General features: G+C 43.8%; 1 protein-coding gene across 2 annotated transcripts in view; it reads right to left on the reverse strand.

The window, feature by feature from the left end:
- MRPL13 (mitochondrial ribosomal protein L13) overlaps window positions 1-19,453 on the reverse strand; it is a 116,669-nt gene that overhangs the window by 24,982 nt on the left and 72,234 nt on the right. For both annotated transcript variants that reach the window (XM_086967037.1, XM_086967038.1), the window contains exons 3-4: window positions 14,720-14,813; window positions 10,151-10,211 (exon numbers count right to left, since the gene is read on the reverse strand). In XM_086967037.1, coding sequence (XP_086823163.1) covers window positions 10,151-10,211; window positions 14,720-14,813 — 155 coding nt within the window. The remainder of the gene's footprint in view (window positions 1-10,150; window positions 10,212-14,719; window positions 14,814-19,453) is intronic.

Genomic DNA, 19,453 nt, shown 5'->3' on the forward strand with positions numbered 1-19,453 from the left:
AGTGTTCCTCGTTCACAGGTCTGTTCAAGTGTTATTCACATTTTGGAGGCGATTTTGATTGCTTCCGCCTGACACCGACTCGGTCCTGAGACAAGCCGATACAGGGTCGGCGGTCCCGACTGCCTAATTAGGATGCAACCGAACACTGTTCGGTCACATTCCTACATTTCGCTATGAGAGCATGCATTACGGCAGTAAACCGGCAAGAATACATGCTCCCATAGGGAAATGGGAGGTGTGGCTCATCACTGCACCCCGTGACAGACACCTAAAGGTGCCTGCCACGGGGTGCAGGGATCAACAGGGGGACATCATAGGTGCCCCCTCAACCAGAGGCCGCAGACTCAAGAGGGCCACCAAACATGCTTTCAACAGGCCGGCATGGAAACCATGATGGAAACCAGGCATTATTATTATTTGCACTTATAATGCACAGCTACCCAAAAAGGGTTTCCCGGCGCAATTTGTAGATTCACGGAGGCTGGGGAGATTGTAAATGTCTAGGTGTTAAAAAGCCATGTTTTTAAGGCTTTGCGAAATGTTGTATAATCAGTCTTGGTTCGTAGTGAAAAAGGCAGTGAATTCCACAGAGAAGGACCTAAATAGGATAAAGATCTTCCGCCCATCCGGGAAAGCTTGATTTTAGGAACAACAAACTTCTCTTGCTTGGAGGAGCGGAGAATACGAGAGGGAGAGTAAGGGCAGACAAGGGATTGAAGGTATTTCAGTGCACTACCTACTTTAATGTTTTGCATGAAACGGAGCGCTTTGAATTTGACTCGGTTTTCAACCCTGAGCCAATGCAGGTTTCGAAGGTGTTGGGAAGTGGGAGTAGTTCTAGGGAGCTTGCATAACAGCCTAGCTGCAGAGTTTTGTACCATCTGCAATCTACGTGTTGTGGCTTTATTTGAACCCAGATAAAGCACATTATCGTAGTCAAGCCTAGAAGTAATCAAGGCGTTGACTACGGTTTTTCGAGTGGACTCTGGCAACATCCAGCAGATTTTATTTTAGCCATTTGAGGATGGCAAAACACATGACAGTGGATTTTACTGCTTGCAGGTGCATATTAAGAGATTCATCAATAATGATGCCCAAGTTAAGCGCTTGGGAGAAGGTGAAGGGAGAGTACCCATTTCGCATGGCCAGTGTTGGTGACCCCACAAATTTTTGTTTTTACCAAATATGAGCACTTAGGTTTTTTCTCCATTTAGTTTAAGAAAGTTCTCCTGCATCCATGATGCTATTTTGATTAGACCCACTTTAAGGGGAGAGGAGACATTTGTATTCTTGGAGGAGAGAGAAACAATAAGTTGGGAATCATCAGCATAAGAATATAGCGTCAGCCCAGAATTTTCTACTACTTCGGCTAAAGGACTCATACAGATTAAACAGTAGGGGACTAAGTACGGAGCCCTGTGGCACACCATGAGCAAAAACATGCATATTGGAGCAAGCTGTTCGGGAGAAAACTTGAAATGTGCGCTTAGTCAGAAATGAGGCAAGCCAGTTGAGAGCTGTGCCGCGGATGTCCAGGGAGCCAATACAGTGTGAGATACCGTATCAAATGCGGCGCTTAAATCCAGTAGGATAAGTGCCACTGTGTCTCCCTTATCCAAGTGACAGCGTATGTTTTCTGTGACTCCTAACAAGGTGGTTTCTGTAGAAAATCCAGCTCTAAAACCCGATTGACTAGGATGCAATACATTTTGAGTGGTTACAAATTGAGCTAAATTCTGGTGAACATGCTTTTCTAGAATTTTTGAGAGCACTGGCAGTAGAGAAATAAGCCAATAGTTTGAGGGTTGGTCAGGATCGGCTCCTGCTTTTTTCAGGAGTGGATGTATCATTGCATGCTTACAATCAGGTGGAACGGTTCCTTCCAGTAAGGAAGTATTGAGGAGATCTGTGATAACATCCAGCCACGGGGAATCAAGCTGCTTGAGTACAGAGATGGGTAAAGGATCTTTTGGGGATCCAGATTTGATATTATTGAGAAGTTTTATTAAAGTGACTGAGTTCAGCTTAGGCCAAAAATCAATACCATCAGAGGTCTCGGTAAGCACCATATAGTTATTGCATTTTTTGTGGGCAGTAAGAGGTGTAGATGATTATATCGGAGTAGAGACATTTATCTTGCGCCAATATAATTTGTTGATAGATTTTATCAACTTTTTGTGTAAAGAAAGTGGCCAATGTTTCACATTGCTGCTCATTTAGGGACGGAGGCGTAACTATAGTTTTAGAGCCTGCAAGCTCCTTCACCATATTAAATAGCGTTTTGGAGCAATTTAGAGCATCAGAAATAGTAGAGGACACATAATCAGCTAGAGCCTTTCTGCAAAGGGTATGGTATTTTTTTTTACTTGATTTTTTAAGCATTTTTTGCTTCAGATGTGTCATTTTTTCTCCACCTTCGCTCTGATGCTTTGCATTCCGATTTTTATTTTTTCAGCAGTTCCGTAAACCAGGGTGCTGGGGGGTGGTGACTATTAACTTTTTTATTAGTAAGTGGTAGACAAATGTCTATTGCAGTAAGAAGCCATTTCTGCACCGTGGCATCATAACCCCAAGCGCGGAAAGGCCTGCTCTTTGGGATTACAAGCGGTTCCGACGGGCCTGTCGGAATCCAGCCACAATGACTGGCCTGTTTCAATTCCGACCGGCTGCATTTTTATCAGACGGTCAAAATTGAAATAGGCGATGGCGGTCGGAAAAACTCTGACCGATGGTCAAAGGCTTTCTGACCGCCATCGTAATAGGCCCCTTTGTCTCCACCCACCAGAGCCTGCAGCATGGAGCAATAGGTCAGCCCACGTCAACATTCAGCATTTTGCTCTTGCACATCCACCTATGCCGTAGTCCACTTCAGTGCAAGGGCTGGTCGGCCAATCTCTACTTTCATTTTATGTTTTTAGTTATGCTTGTGATGGGTCATGGTTTGCTTATTTGTTTGGTAACTTATGCACGCCGCCAATACATTTAATTTTTTAATTCTTTTCAAATGTTCATGGCTACGGAATATGTTTTCAAAAATATCCAACCACCCCCAAAAAGTTGGTGCCATACTAAGTTTGCCACTGCTGATCTCTCTTGGTGTAGCACACTAATGATGGCCAGGGAAATTACTCTCAGTTATAGAAACTTTTGCTTGACGGTGGGTGGGTCCGGTGAGAGATTGCACAAAAAGACGCAATGTTCTACATGCAAGAATATTAGTCAATGCTGTGGGTCATCATGGATACACACATGTTGTTACAGATCCTGGATGCATAGATGTAAAAGGCCTGCTTTCCTACATTTTGCTTTTTCCACTTCTTAATTTGCAGTCTGATGGTGTCATGGCAGCGAGTATCCTGATAACCAACAGATGGCGAGCTTGTCTGCAAGATAAGAGGGAGTTCTGGTCATGATGGATTTGTAAAAGATGCAGCTTGCTTCAAAGATGGTGTGGGCTGGAAAGGTAAGCCAATGGAGTTCCATCAGGATGGGGGTTATGTGATCATGTTATTTCAGGCGCTGGATAAGACCTACTGCGGTGAGCAGGATGCCCTTAAGGGGTGTGCAGTATCCTACTGTTGTGCCAGTTTGGAGTCTCGGAGATGATGAAGCAAAGCATTATCACCTTCCAGATGCAAGAATATGAGGACTTGAACATCAATTCTGAAGACGCTTTCTGGAAGAAACAGTTTGACTTTCTTTTGAAGAGAGAGCTGGTAATGGACCATTTTCTTTTTTTGGCAATGTTTTCCTTGAGGGTAAGTTGGTGTCTAGGGTGAATCCAAGTGACTTGGCAGTCAGGTTTGTGCTGTTGTTTTTTTGTTCTGGGCAAATACCGGGAACACCATATTGGTTAGGTTGAGCTTCAGGCATGCACAGACACACAAGCTTGGGTGATATGCAGGCACTGTTTGAAGTGTTGGATGGCTGAAGAAAAGGAGACTTTAGAGTAGAGTTGTGCATCCTCTGCCTTTTGGTATGTTTTGGTCTGTGATTAGAGCACCAATCTGCTTAGCGTAGAGGTTGAAGATGACCGGAACCAGTCTGGGACCCTGCGGGACTCTGCAGGTGATGGGACTCTTTGGGACCTGAAGTTGGCCATGTGAACAAGCTGGGGTTTCATGGGTACAAAGGAATACAGCCAGTGAAGAGCACAGTAGGTGAATCCAACATGAGGGTCCAGTGTGTATGAGGGTGGGAAGATCAACACAGTCAAAGGCAGCTGGGAGGTCCACTAATATCAGGAGGTGGGGGTGATCTTCATATGCGGTCAAGAGGGCATGGTCTACGATGTGCAAGGTAGAGGCATCCATGCTGTAGAATGATCCGTAGTCAGACTGGTAGCCGTGCAGGGGATGGTTGCACAGATGTGATCTGGGAGTTGAACATAGACTGTGTTTTCAATGAGTTTGCTGCTGATTGGAAGGTGAACTATAATGTAAATATCTCAATCTATCCATCAGACAGGGCCGGCAATTCTGGTGCAGGAAACAACCAGGCAGCTGCCGTGGGCCACCAGCAAACGTGTGCTCTTCGCCTAGAATAAGCAATTGTATCCCATTTTCCTATAATGTACGATCAGGGAAGAGGTATCTGTGTCACTGCATCCAAGGTGCCAAAACACACCAGCCGTGGGATGTTTGTTTTACGCTTTATACTCTTAGTCATCTTTCTGTTGCATTTCTCGCCTAGATGTATCCCCGCTGTCCTCTTGTGCATGTGGACGAATTACCGATAGCTGTAACATGTTATGAACTCGCAGTATTTTGGTGGAAAGTAGGAGTATTTGCATCGCCATAACTTTATAACATAGCTTTATGGACATAGGATTACTTATTATGCGCTCGTTGTTTCGTGATACAGAGGAGGTTTACAACTGTTCGCGACGTGCCCAAATGTGTAAAACTACGCGGTGATATTTACATCGACATAAAACGATCTACTTTGGTATAAATTGGCACTTTTTAAAATATCAAACCTTGTAACAGACAACGAAAGAAAGCACCAATGCCGAACAATACAGGGAGAAACATGAACAAAGTACTCAAAATCAGGTTAGGTTACGCTGCCCTCTAGTGTCCATTTCAAAGCATACACTGCTACCTGAACTAAATTCGACCTAAGTTACACAGAAAAAAGCAACTTTATATTTTGTAGCATATCTTGAGTAGTGTAGAGCTTTGTGTACAATACAGGCCACCCTGTAGAGGTTATTCATTTCAATAGGTTGCCAGTGGAATGTGAAACTCACAGGCGGAACACGTTCGGACATTTGTTCTTGCGAGCTGCCTAGCTGTGGCATCTGAAGGCACATTTAGGGGCGACAGGTGAAACTTCGGACCACCACAACGAAGGAGATAATGCAGTCAAGCCTTGAGAGTAGCCAGAATTGCAGTACTGCTTTGAAATCGGATTCCGGGGTATAGTATGTAATGCCACGTGGCAGTCCGAGCTGGTGAAGGGTGCTTTTCGCTCGTATGTAACGCGAGCTTGAAGTGGGAGCTTTCTGTCCACGGTGACAGCCTGGGAGTTATTTAAATTAACTAGTGATGGCCTGCACTCAATTCAAGAGAGTTCAGACCAGCGTGGCCGGAATGGAGAACACAGGGGATATCACGAGAGAAACTATTTTTGAGGGTTCATACAGGTGGTGGAAGTCAACCGGGAATGGATACCTTGAGAATCAGGAGTTCAGAGACGGCATCACATGCAGCTGAATAGCATCAGAGGGTAAGTGATAAAAGAGGAGGGTGCCTGAGCACCAAGGGGCTCAATGCAAAGACTGAAGAGTGTGCGGATATAATGGGTCCATGGGGAGTATCTTGTTTTGAAGAGTGTGTTGTTTACTTTTATTTGACGGTGTTCATCCTCCAAGTGAGAGGAAATCCAGCTGATGACAGTTCTGTCCACTCCCATAAGGTCAAAGAGATGGAGAAAGATCTAGCAGGCTAAGGAGGCATCCGCAATACAGGGGAATTCAGGATGCACAGGTTATCATCAGTTATTGGCAGTCTGGCTGCCTCTATACTACAGCCATCTCCAACACCTAAAAGGAGGTTGTCGAATGGATAATTTTCCAATACACATTGGTTACTTTGTGAGGCAACACAGCTTTGTGCCACTGCTCACGGTATCCCACTTCACCTTCTCACTCTATCCTCTCTTCTGCTTCACTTTCTATATTATTTTCTCATTTTCCCCATATTTTTACTTCAGTATTCCAAAGTCTAGATTTCGCTCCCCCGATCTTCTCTAACTTTTTATGAGTCCTCTGGGTGTGAGGGTCATATATGACTTTATTTTCTGTCCCTCGCCTCTAGGTTGAACATGACAGAAAAAAGGACATCAAACTATCGCCCTAAATAGTGCAGGGGGCGGTGTGCCCTTTCTCAGATGGCACCCACTCTGTCGGGCTCTCAGACGAAGCTTTACATCGAGAGTGCAAAATGGGGCTCTGTTGTAAAGTTGACTGTCCTCCTGACCCTACATAGGCCGAGCCGACCATCGGTTTGGCGGACAGGGTACGCTCACATTCGTGATCGTACCCTGCACGCCAAAATCTCAGATCTACCCGCAGTTATTTCGCCAAGGGGCACCCATTAATGAGCTGAGAATACACCTGTCCATTGAGAGGTCTGAAGCTCAGCCCCTATATCATATATTTTCCATAGAATTACCCCGCCTCCCTAACCTGACTAAGAGCCACTAATGCTATATCACAGTATTCAGCATTCTATACGTCAGTTTTGGATCCTTTGGAAATTCACAAAAAGATCGCTACACAGGCTTACTCTGCCATTTTGTGAAAGTTAGGCGTTGCTGATAACAATATGAACTATAAGTCTCAAGAAAGATTTTATGGAAACAGTTATACCTCTTTTTATTTAACAATTGCTATCACATTGTGCTGTTTTAGAGAGTAGGAATATATTTTAGCAGCAAATTTTCACTTTACAGGAGAACTTTTTTCTTACATAAGAAGTGCTTCTTTGTTAGGTGAATATTCAAAAAAGAGAAGTACTTATTTGCCACATTGGTTTCATGTCTTATCTACAACTGATGTTCTCTTGAACCTTTTTGGTAGATGGATTCTTGATAAATGAAGTGTCTGAGTTTATTGAGAGGGAAACATTAAAAGCATAGCTAAAACAGTTGATATCAGTTAATATAAAAACCAAGCAATTAATACTAACATCCAAGAAGGATAAAAAAACAGGGAATAAGGATACAAAAAACGGGGAATCTTCTAATGGGAGCTGTCCAGGCCTACAGACTCAAAATAAGAAACTGTTACAAAGTCTGACTGCAAATTTCAAGACAAGCCCATTCTAAAACAAACTTTGGGGAAGTTTACCAGCCTGCATCTCTTAAATTGCAACCGTTTAACAACGGGCACCAAGAAATTGTGGCACAAAAAAAAAAGAGAAAGACTTAGAATGTTATCCGGTGATACTTCATCACAAGGACAGTTAGAGATGCTCGTGTTATCATATTGCCCTAATGGAAAACATAATTGACATCAGATCCTAATCCTAACCTGGCCACCCCACCAAACAACGCCCCTTGAAGGCCGCCTGGTTCACCGCAGAACTACAAGAAACCAGACGCTCCTGCAGATGCCTAGAGAAAACCTTGCAAAACCAGAAAACCTCGGAAACACGGAACAATCACTGGAGCGCCCTGAAGGAATACCACCAGCGAATAAGAGACATTAAACGAACCTTCATAAGAGACAAAGTCCAGACCAACGCAACCAATGCCAAGAAACTGTTCAAATTCATTCATTCACATTTCCAAGAACTCTGCGACAGGCTCAGCTCCTACTTCCATCTGAAGATCAAGGTTCTCTACGACAACTTCAACGAACAGACGCCAGATACCACCCCCCCCCCCCCCCCCCCCACCCTCGCCGCTGATAAGCCATTCATCATGACCTGGAATCCCACCACCATAGAACACATCACCACGACCATGAAGAAAACCCACTCAGGAGCCCCAGCGGACCCCTGCCCACTGCACATATTCCACAGGGCCGCCGCTGCCATCGCACCCTGTGTGTCTGTCTTTCACCTTGGTCTCTTCCAACTCTACAGAATTTAAGGTTAAAAGAATAGGACTTCAGTGCTATGACTCTCCCTATCAGGTGGACATATTCATCTTAGTGTACCACTAAGTGGGTGTGATCCACAGCGGATTCTGAAATTTGTCAGTGAGGGTTTCCTGATAGATGTATCAGTCTCTAACCTTCAGAATCAGTGGGAAGCTAGCACAATCTTAGGGAGTCCTTGAGGTGTTTGGATTGGTGGCACACCTTTGAATGAAGTCTTCCAGATATTCTTCTTTGGTTAATTCCTCTTTCACCCCACTGGTATTACAAGTACTTGCAACTTTTAGTTCCCTTTAACCCCTTCGAGGCTGATGACGAGCTGGGCTCGTCATGGTGTAGCCTCCTCAAACACTGATGACGAGCCCAGCTCGTCATGAACAATGGGTTTTTTAAAAAGTCAGCATATCAGCAGAATAAGAGGAGCGCGCATGTGGTTAAGTCCCCACAGGGGCTGTTTCTTGTAGTGACACTTACAGAAGCTCGTAGTGCTGCAAGCTTTGTAACTTCACCAGATAGGCCCATCGTTCTGTCCTATATTCTTGATCCTTGCAACTAAAAACAGAACAATGGGATTCTCTCCTTTCCACTGGAGCCCGGGCAAGAAGCAGGAGATACATTTTAATGAGCTGTGTGGAACTTAAACTGATTAAGAGCACAGGACTGCTTTATAAACAATGTCCAGATGATATCAATTGGATTAGGCTAGCCATTTCTGCAGCGTTTAATATGGCTAGGGTTGAGCCATCGTGGCCAGCACCAAGAGGGGGTAATGAGCTGCGTTTGTCAGGAAACCTGTGTTCAATACAGAGGAGACATGTGCTTTTACCTTCTAATTGCTTGGGGGAGGGAGGGGTAAGTTAATTGAAAATCTTCAGCTTTTAAAGAAGGAGCTCATACGGGTAAAACATTTTTATGCAAAAACCGTAACATGCCACTTAAGCTTTCTTTACTTAACAAGTTTTTAATAATCACTGACATTTACTTCTCAGAAGCTTAAGAATGCAATCAATATATCAATTTCTTTTGTGATGAATCACACGAGAAGGTCTCAAAATGAGAAAGCCCATGCCCATGCTGTTCACTCCAGTGAGTCAAGTCTTCCGGTTGCAGAAGTGATGCTCAAACCTCAGATACTAAAGGGAGGCTTTGAAGATAAAAGAAAGCATTATTCTGAGTCATAATACACATAGGCAGCCTGGTGCTCTGTGTCAATATTCAAAAGGTTGAATATGACAGAAAAGGGTTTCAAGGATAGCAAGATGTGCATGGATGGTTTTGATTTCTAATGTAATGTTCAGAAAGTGTGGAACTCTAGTATACTACGCATTCACAACTCTTTGAAACCCTACAAACATCTATATATATATATATATAAAAACAAAAGTATGTCTGTCTGTGTGTTTGGCCTTTATGCATTACTACACCATTCATCTGATCACCATGAAACTTTGGGAAGCTGTTGAGTACACTCCCGCAAAGGTTTCGGTCAATGTTTTTTTTTTTTTTTTTGTTTTTTTAATCGGCCCCCCAGGGCCCTCATAATCTTTCGAATACTGAAATTGACAGCGAATTTGCGAGCATCGTCACAGTTATGACCCCCACACGGATATCGATTGGTCAATCTACATCAGAAGCACGAAAGAAAAAGGCATTACGAGCTTCAGACACAGACGAGCAATGGGAAGCAAGATTAGAAGCTGTTCAAATACAAACTGCTCAAGCCCGTAATTATCAAATCAACAAGCAACGAGAATCAAGATTGGAAAACGATCAATTACGCACTGCTCAAGCCCACTCGAATGAAACAGGAGAGCAAGCAGAATCAAGATTGGAAGCCAATCGAGGACGCACTGCTCAAGCCACACTTAGAAATGTTTTCAAAAATAAAATGAATATGTTTCAATAACAATGACACAATGTAAATTTAATTTTATCATAACGAGTTTACTTGAATTTCCTTTCTTCCGAGATCGCAGCAATGCGCGACGGGTAAGCTAGTCATTATTAATGAACCTACGGCACAAGACAAATTCTTATACTTACTGCTGTTGGATCGCTGCGGTGTAAGGAAGCTGCAGTCACTTGTTTAAAACCACCAGGGTACCTGTCAACCAAAAATAGAAACGTAAACATTTTCCACTGGATAAAATGTGCAAATGAGAAAGACAGTAGGTGTGAAACAAATGTTTGGCTAAAGAAGAAATAGAAATATGTAATTTAGTCACTGTGAATTGCACGCAGCACACAAAAGTTAAACTAAAGAGGTATTTACATCTACATTGGAAAGCTCCTACAATGGATCTTCATTACAGCCAGCTACAGGAGCACACTCTATTGAATTGTAACCCCTTAGAGGCAGGTGGAAAATATATTATGGCTAAAGGAAGCTAAATAAGGGAAAAACCGAAATCCTGCTCATCGTGCAGAAAGATGGAAACAAAGGTCATGCTACCACCAAATCTTGGTGGTTCAGAATACCAGCTCTCCTGCGATAATGATATACGTCTTGGAGTAGTCCTGAAACTGACTGGTCACTGCATACTAATGCAACCCCCAGTGCTGCATCCGCTCATTACTACATCAAACGTCTGCAACAACAACCACTAATGCAACCACCAGTGCTGCATCCGCTCATTACTACATCAAACGTCTGCAACAACAAACACTAATGCAACCACCAGTGCTGCATCAGCTCATTACTACATTAAACGTCTGCAACAACAACCACTAATGCAACCATGTGATGGGACCGCGGCACCGTCAGCCCGGATATCACGTCTCCCCTCCCGATCACCACCACAATCCCCTGTTGCCCGGACTACCAAAACAACCCGGACTCCACCCCTTTCTCTTTCCCTGCAGGAACCAGTACCAACGCGGGACACAGCGGAAGTGCATCCCCACGACCCCGGAAGTCCCTCCCCCTTTCCGGAGCCGGATCACAGAAAAGCCGGAAGAACCAACAAAACAGCGTTCAAGCAGGAAGACTCGTGGCAGGAGACGGCGTGCGAAGAACCCCCGGAGAAGAGAGACGATCCCGAACCAGGAGACGAGGTCTGGACGGAGGACTGGTGGAGTCCAGAGGAGGACGCTGGAGAGCGGCCGCAACTCAAGGACGGAGTTGCGGCGGGCCAAGTGAGTACCAGTTCCGTGTGTGTGTAGATAGTAGGCGGTACGAGTGTCTGTAAATAAGTAGGCTGTAAATATCTCTTTGTACAAAATAGTCCCTTCCTCACGATTCACCGTGCACTGTGACTAGAGTGTATATACGTGTGAGAGTGGCACAATCACGACTGTAGATAAATACCTCCCACACGTCCGGACACCAACGTCACCCTATTCCCTGTCCGCGCTCTCTCTTCTCCTCTCTTACCTTCCCCTCCCTTTCCCCACAGTCGTTCTAACCCCAACACTCTGGTGAAGGAACAGGATCTTACCTTCGGTTCCACCGACAGAGCTAACGGCCCTCTTTTCTCTCTCCTTTCCCCCCCCTCCGAGGAACCACCGTCCGGGAGCTGAACCTATTGACACCTCGAGGATCGGCCCCGACTACAGTCAAGACCAACAGCTGTCCCTGGAAGATCAACACAGGAAGACTCCTCACCTCGGACCCGGAACCTGCAATCCTTTGGAACTCTCTATTCCCGTGTACCTTACCCTTGCACCACTGTATAATAATAAACACCGGCTACGAGATAGCCCACTACATACGGCCTCCACGCTTGTTATTCCGGTCTGCTTCCCCCACCAGCCCACAAACCACCAGTGCTGCACCCGCTCATTACTACATCAAAGGTGTGCAACAACAACCACTAATGGAACCACCAGTGCTGCATTCACTCATTACCACAGCAAAAGTCTTAGGGAAAGACAACCTGTCCTTTCCCAGGCATAGAGAGCTGTTATCGCTAGAGTCATAAGAAGGTGCACAACTAGGCTATGGTAGTGCGACAACAACCACTAATGCAACCACCAGTGCTACATCTGCTCATTACCAAGTCAGAAGTCAGCGACAACAACCACTAATGAAACCACCGGTGCTGCATCCGCTCATTACTACATCAAATGTGTGCGACAACAACAACTAATGCAACCACCAATGCTGCATCCGCTCATTACTACATCAAATGCCTGCGAAAACAACCACTAATGCAACCACCAGTACTGCATCCGCTCATTACTACAGCAAAAGTCTTAGGCAAAGACAACCTGTCCTTTCCCAGGCATAGAGAGCTGTTATCGCTAGAGTCATAAGAAGGTGAAAAATTAGGCTATGATAGTGCAGTTTTGAAAAGCACTTCTAATAAAAACTTGCATAAACTGAAGTTATTCAGAGCTTGGCAGATAGAGCAGTTCTTAAATTGCCTAGGAGAGAGCATATGAAATGTCTCTAAGGATACCGCACTGGCCATCTCTTGAGGCTGAAATCAGGTTTAAGGCTCTCATAGTATGTGGGGACAGAAGTTGGCCTAACGGCTAGGGCGGTCGACCTCAAATCTGGGTAACTGGGTCAGAGTCTCAGCAATGACGCTGAACATTCTGTGATTCTGGGAAATCACTTAATCTTCCCGTGCCTAACAAAAATTAATGTGTCCTCATGTAATGCAACTGGTGCTATGTGAAGTGCTCCGATACCCGATTTGGGTCAAGTTCGAGGTATATAATACTCTGTAAAAAATAAAATGCCATAAACCCTTATACATCACGTCTTCTACCTTTTACCTAAAACATGCTTTAGGCTCAGAGGGCAAATGTCTCCTAGCTGTGACTTATTTTGTGAGATCTTGTATGAAGGGGTCATTCTTTTGGGATTCTTGCTGGTGCTCCTTGGATGCCTTTCAACCGCACATCTATTGAATAAAGTCCCTGGGTTGTGCTCCAAAATGCTAAAGCGTGATATATTCCAGATACTTTTTTACGGAGTTCCACAAGGTATAGCCTGTTCCTTCCCTTGCTTTATTCATTGGCACTGGTTTTAGAGCTGAATATAGTCAATTATAGCCTAAACAGTTGCACCCTTTAGTGTTCCTGCAAACAATTTATGGCGATAACCATGTCATCTCTATAGGGTTCAGAATTTCACCAATTTTGTTGTCGTGAACCACTGCATCAAGGTTATGGGGCGGCAGAAGTAGTAGAGGTGATGATGTGGTAACCACACAACCAAGTCATTAAGCAATCCTGCGCATTACAATGAAGTGTGTCCAGTTGCTCTACAATGCATGTCAATACACAAATGATCAGCATAAAAAAGGATGAACATGTTTTTCTTTAAACATTCCAATCTATCCTCAGTTTATTTTTGTTACATTTGTAGGAGCCACAAGGTAAAATTGAGAATGTAGGCTAAAGGACAGCCACATTTGTTAACGGGGGTGGGTTAGGAGAAAGCAAATACTACAAGAAGCGTGAAAGGCCTGAAAGAGTAAGAATGCCTGGAAGAATAAGAAGTGGTGTGTTTAGTTTTAAGGTTTAGATGTTTCAGGCCTTCTTGAGGCTGAACCCTTGGAAAATGGAGCTTGCCCCAATTGCCAATGGCAACAGACTAACACGAGAATAGTTCATATTAATACACTTTAACATATTCATGCCTTAAATTTTGAGTGGGCAGAGTGAAGATGAGCCTTTCAGACTTCGACACCAATAAGCTCATTGTTCTAACTAGACGGTGGGATTAACCTGCTCGCAGGTATCCCTGGTACTTATTCAACACCAATCAAGAGTATTCTTCATTCAGTCGCATGACTTATCAACTGAAAGTCATCATAGCATGACTGACTCGCACACACACACACGCTTTAGTAATCCCACTTGTTTTACCTTCAAGACACAAAATATTTCTGGAAGACAACATCCCGAATGGTCGATACAACGCATGCAGCTTCAAAGTTCAAAGTTACCTGGCATGTATGTAAATAGTGAACCTGTAACCCCCACACAAACTTGCATCCCCTTCATTACTTCATCCTATCCCTCTCCATTGTACGGCAATCGAGTCATTAACAGTTTGATCCACGCTCTATGTACATAGAGCTTGAGTGAGAGATCAAGAAAGACCGAGCTGTGCAGAGTGAGAAAGACACGCCATCTTCATTGCTGTGACAGGACTGGGTGTGGCTCTTACTACAGCAAGAAGACATTGGCTTCAGAAGCAGCATTCGTGGAGAAGGGCATTTCACACAGTGCTCTGGCAAACGAAGAATGGCGAGGAAGAAGCATAACTCGGACACCTAAGTGAGGTAGGGGACTTCTTCAAGGCTTGAACCTTCTGTTCTATTTTGAAAATCAAATCCTTTCAGACACTTCTCTTCAATCGATGTAGTGGTACTATTAAATAAGCACTTCCAAACTATCAGAATGTTGTTCAAACATCAATGTAATGTAGACACCACAGACAAACACGCGATCTTGAAATGTTTTACGGATTAAACTCAAAAGGCAAGCCATTATTAAATATAATTGAAGGTCACATTAGAAAACGATATGTTTTAATGAATTAATAATATAAATATATTTTCACAAGTCAAAACTGATGCTCCAGGGAGCTTAAGGAATAATTGAAATATATTAAGAGGCACAAGGTAATCGTGGTTATGGTTATCGTAATCTTACCCTGTGTGCGAAGAATATACTTTTTGTTCCCATTTGTTGCCGGAGAAAGCGATATGTCTTGTGTTCATTACAACAACGTGGTCTCCACAGTCACCTGCAAATTTGAAAGTACACAGGACGTTACAAGTCTCTATACATAATTTCTGAAACCCTCCAACTAGGTTTTGCTTAATAGTGAGTGCGCGTCTGCAAGATTACAGCGTATTTTAAGTTAAATAAGCCCCAACAAGAGGTGAAGAGTCAAAGTGTGAAGTTCTACCCACATTCATTATGTTGCAGTGCTTGGGATGAAAAGACTCATTCTGTGACACAGATTAAATGAGTTATGCACTTTATTGAAGGAATGGAGTTCTACAAACCAAACAGATCACAAGGCTGGCAGCAGCTACAAACCAAAGAATCCCCAAGTGAATACCACATAACCACCCTACAAGCCTAGACACATACACCACAAAGATAAACCCAACACAGGTACCAACAACATTTGAACTTAGATACTTGATGGGTAAGCCAGAACCAAGGAATCAGTGATGACCCTTTCACATGGATAACCTGGGCCTGACCAGCGGAAGAAGCCTGTAGCACCCTCCTTTAATGTGCGAGAGGAGAGAATGGAACACCCGAAGAAACAAGCATTGGCAAAGCCAACAGGTTTGGCCAATCCAAGAGCTACTGGCGTTGTCAATGTCAAAATCTTTTAGCCATGCTCAATAGCAGCACTGCTGGTGTTCAGCCTGGCTGAAAGACATGTAAAAAAGTGTTGTGACCCAGCCCGCGCTGTATAATGCAAATAGAATGTAATGAAGGATCATGTGTGATATTTCACTTTCAGACACTAGAGGGTCCCACCTCACTGTAAAACAATGCTAGAATTGAAATGCATTATGCTGCTTCATGCAAGTATCGTGTTTGTTTTCGTGCAAAGCATGAACTGATATTGCTAAATAACGATGATCCGGTTACTTTTGTTGGCTACAGTGAAACCCAGCCGCTGTTTAAGAAAGAACACAAAGAAAAAAAAAAACAGGAGCAGCTCAAAATGAAGCGGAGTAGACAGTTTGTAAAACCACGAGCAGGAGTGCTCAAACACAAACAAAAAAGTAGCTCCTGAAAAGGGAGAACTAGATGGACACAAGTACTTGGTCCATGCTCTAGGGGAGGGCTATACACAAGAAAAGGCATGACGCGTGCATGCCATGGACAAATGGGGACAAAGTATATGAGACTGGCGATATAGCAACCAAAGGGTAATCTTATGGGCGAGCTGAAGTCCACAGATTGAACACAAAACAACTCTTTGAGACCGCGCATGTGCTGTCTAGCTAAGACCTAAAAACAAAACTTTGAAATGCTTTGATTTCTGGCTCGATGGACTTTCTGTTCTCTGAAGCAATATGTAAAGTGGTAATTAGCAAAGCTACAGGCTGTGATTGAGTCACATTCCCCACTCTTTCTGAGTGTTCACAACAGAATATAATTAAACAAAAAAAGATATTCAGTACACTGAATTTACTAGCTGCAAACAGATTGGGTCAGGAGATAGAAGTAAATAGTTAATGGAGATGGCTGCAAGTGATGTTGCGTAAAAGTCTGGAGAGAGTGAGCCATGTTAACAACAACATTCAACTCCTGTTCTTTCAGCATTTTTGTTCCCCGAAAAATACAGAATCTCACCTGATAAAACCGCAGCTTTTTTATAGATATCTAGGAAGGAAAAGCTTGGGCGACAACCTCTGTTGCCAAATAGAACAACGTAAAATTAAATATGTGGTTATAATTCCTAAATCTTGATTTCAGAAATCCTGTTTTGCTGAGAAGACAGACTGTAAATTGCACACAATGCTGCAGAAATGCTGGCAGTACTGTGCATTATCTGCATTTGTAGATTTATATTAGGAGGGAAGTGATGGTGGCTGTTGATAATATGGGGAACACCTATACTGCATTTTCTTTGTAGTTATTCAGAAACACTTGCAATTTGCAAACTTAACTTTAGAACTAAAAAGACAGAAGTAAATGTGTAAATTAATTGAAGACTGCTCCAAAACATCCCCATGTTTTAATGCAGTGCAGGAAAGGGGATATTTCCAAATGGAAAACTATTGTGTGAAGAAATAAAGGAGGAATAAAGATAGAAAATATGAAAATGGGCAGGTGCATCCTTCCACCATAATTGCTCCACAAGGCTGCACTCAGTGTCTCGTGGTTGCTGATGAGTGTGTCTAAGAAAAAAGCACTAGCGGATTGAATTGAAGGAAGCTCTAACAGCTGCAAGGAGATCTTCTTGAATATCAAGAACTTCACCTTGCACTCAGCTTCCATTAACATCATCATCTCCAAACAACTCTGCGATTACCTATTCAACTTCTTTCAGAGCGAAATCCCAAGCATCTACAGCAACTTCCCACCCCAACCCAACCCCTGCGAATCATTGCCAACCTACCCACCACCAACTAAAGCAGCCACTAGACTGAATGGCCAACGCTCACCAGAAACAACACAGCTTCAATCATGGGGGCCATCCTCTCAGGGGGCCCAACAAATCAATGCCATCTACAACCTAGAAACATCAGCTGGACCACCTTGACCCACATCATCAACACCTCCATCATGTCAGCCAGTTTCCTGGATGAATGGAAACTTGCAGAAATCAATGCCCTTCTCAAAAAGCCTTCAGGAGGTACAGGGGCAGACTGATTTGCATTTGGCCATGTCTGAACAGGGGTGGTGTAGTGAGCTAAGGAATGATGATGGATCAAACCCAGATCAGTTGACTGAGGGTGAGTGTTTGATTGGCTCAAACGCTCCGCCCATCATCCCCTTTGGTATCAATTTGTCCCACAACACCCTCATCAGAAGACTCCACAAGATTGGCATACATGGGTCACATTTAACTGGATCTTCTTCTTCCTTATGGGATGAACCCAAAGGGTCAGACTACCACCCTTCACATCAGGGTCTAAGGACCTGAGGGGAGTCCCCACAGGGATCATCCCTCAGCCCCACCCTTTTAACATATACATGACACCACAACATCATCTGCTCACAAGGAGTCACCATCATCTCATACACTGAGGACACCCAACTCATTCTCTACCTGATAGACAAGACAACCAGAATCAACTTCACACGCTGAATGCCCATGGTAGCAGACAGGAGGTGAACAAACTGCCAGAAGTTCATCTCCGACTCGATGGAAGTACTGGTCTTCGGTAACAAGACCTCCCCATGAGACTTCACATGGTGGCCATCAGACTAGGACCAACACCCACCGACCAAGCAAGAAATCTGGGGATTATCCTAAACGACCATCTCAACCGGACGGCACAAGTCAACGCAGTGAGCACCTCCTGCTTACACATTCTTACACATGCTGTGAAAGACCTTCAAATGGCTGCCACAGAACACAAGCAGGACTGTCACACAAGCACTCATCACTAGCAGTCTTGACTACGGCAACTCTCTATATGCCAGCATCTTCAAATAACTCCTACACAGACTCCAGACTGTCCAGAACACCGCTGCAAGACTTACACTTGCCCTCCCAGCTGTGCTGCACCTCAAGGAGTTTCACTGGCTACTCATTCAAAAGTGCAGCCAATTAAAACTTTTCACACACACAGCGCCCTATACAACACAGGACCAGCATACCGGAACAGCCGCATACACTTTCATCAATCCGCCACACACCTATGCTCGCGCCTCACTCGTACACACCCCCGCATCCGCAAAAGCAAAGCTGGTCGCTCATTCTCCTACATCACATCCAGCACATGGAACTACCTCCCTCAAAGCATCAGAGCCTGCTCCACAATCCTTGAGTTCCGCAAGAAGCTGAGGACCTGGCTCTTCAAATAACACAGTAGAGACCACACACTTACACACCTGTCCAAGCGTCTGGATACCCTCATGGGTGATTAGTGGACTATACAAATCTACATTACATAACAAAACAAAGAAGGCAGCAGGACAATATATGGAAATCTCCCACAAGGCCAATTTCTAGGAGAATTTGTGAGAAAGGATTTTGTCAATCAACAAAAATGCACAAATCTACAAATTGTAAGCCTTCATCTATGTTGGATAGATGGGCCGGTTTAATTTTTTTTTAGAGTCCCGCATACAGCATGAAGCAAAGACAAATGGAGACTGGAGTGGAATGAGGACAGGTGAGAACATTTGGCAGCAACTCATCAGAGTGCTATTTGCCATTCCCAAAACAAACATCAGCATGCAGCATAAGCTAATGCAGGTAACATATGCTGTGGGCTGCCCTCAATTCCAGATAAATTGTGAAAACTGAAGTCATTCGGTTCAGATAAGTGCTATCATTGCAATAAATAAAAGTGCACAAATAAACATATGTTGGTAGATGGTCCAGAATAAACTGAACTACAAGTCGGACGCTCCCAAAAAACAACCCAAAAACATTTAAATTACATTTTTATTTTAAATAAGTTACATCTGTAGCCTCCGAGCTTCGGGACTACATGCAGAACGGTATGCTTTTTAACGCCAAAGGCATTTGTAATCCATAGTGCCCGAAAACCGGAAGCCAGCCGGGAAGTTTAAAATGTAGGATTGGATCCTTAGATTGAAGAGATGGGAAAGTTACCAACAAGGGTAAGAGGGAAAGGGAGAACCAGTTCCAGAACATTCAGTAGCAAAATATTCCAGACCGATAGATTCTGATTCAGAGTGAATGGCTATACTATTATAAAGTATTTTTGTTGA

This window comes from Lissotriton vulgaris, chromosome 4_1, assembly GCF_964263255.1.
Source record: "Lissotriton vulgaris chromosome 4_1, aLisVul1.2, whole genome shotgun sequence".
Taxonomy (NCBI): Eukaryota; Metazoa; Chordata; class Amphibia; order Caudata; family Salamandridae; genus Lissotriton; species Lissotriton vulgaris.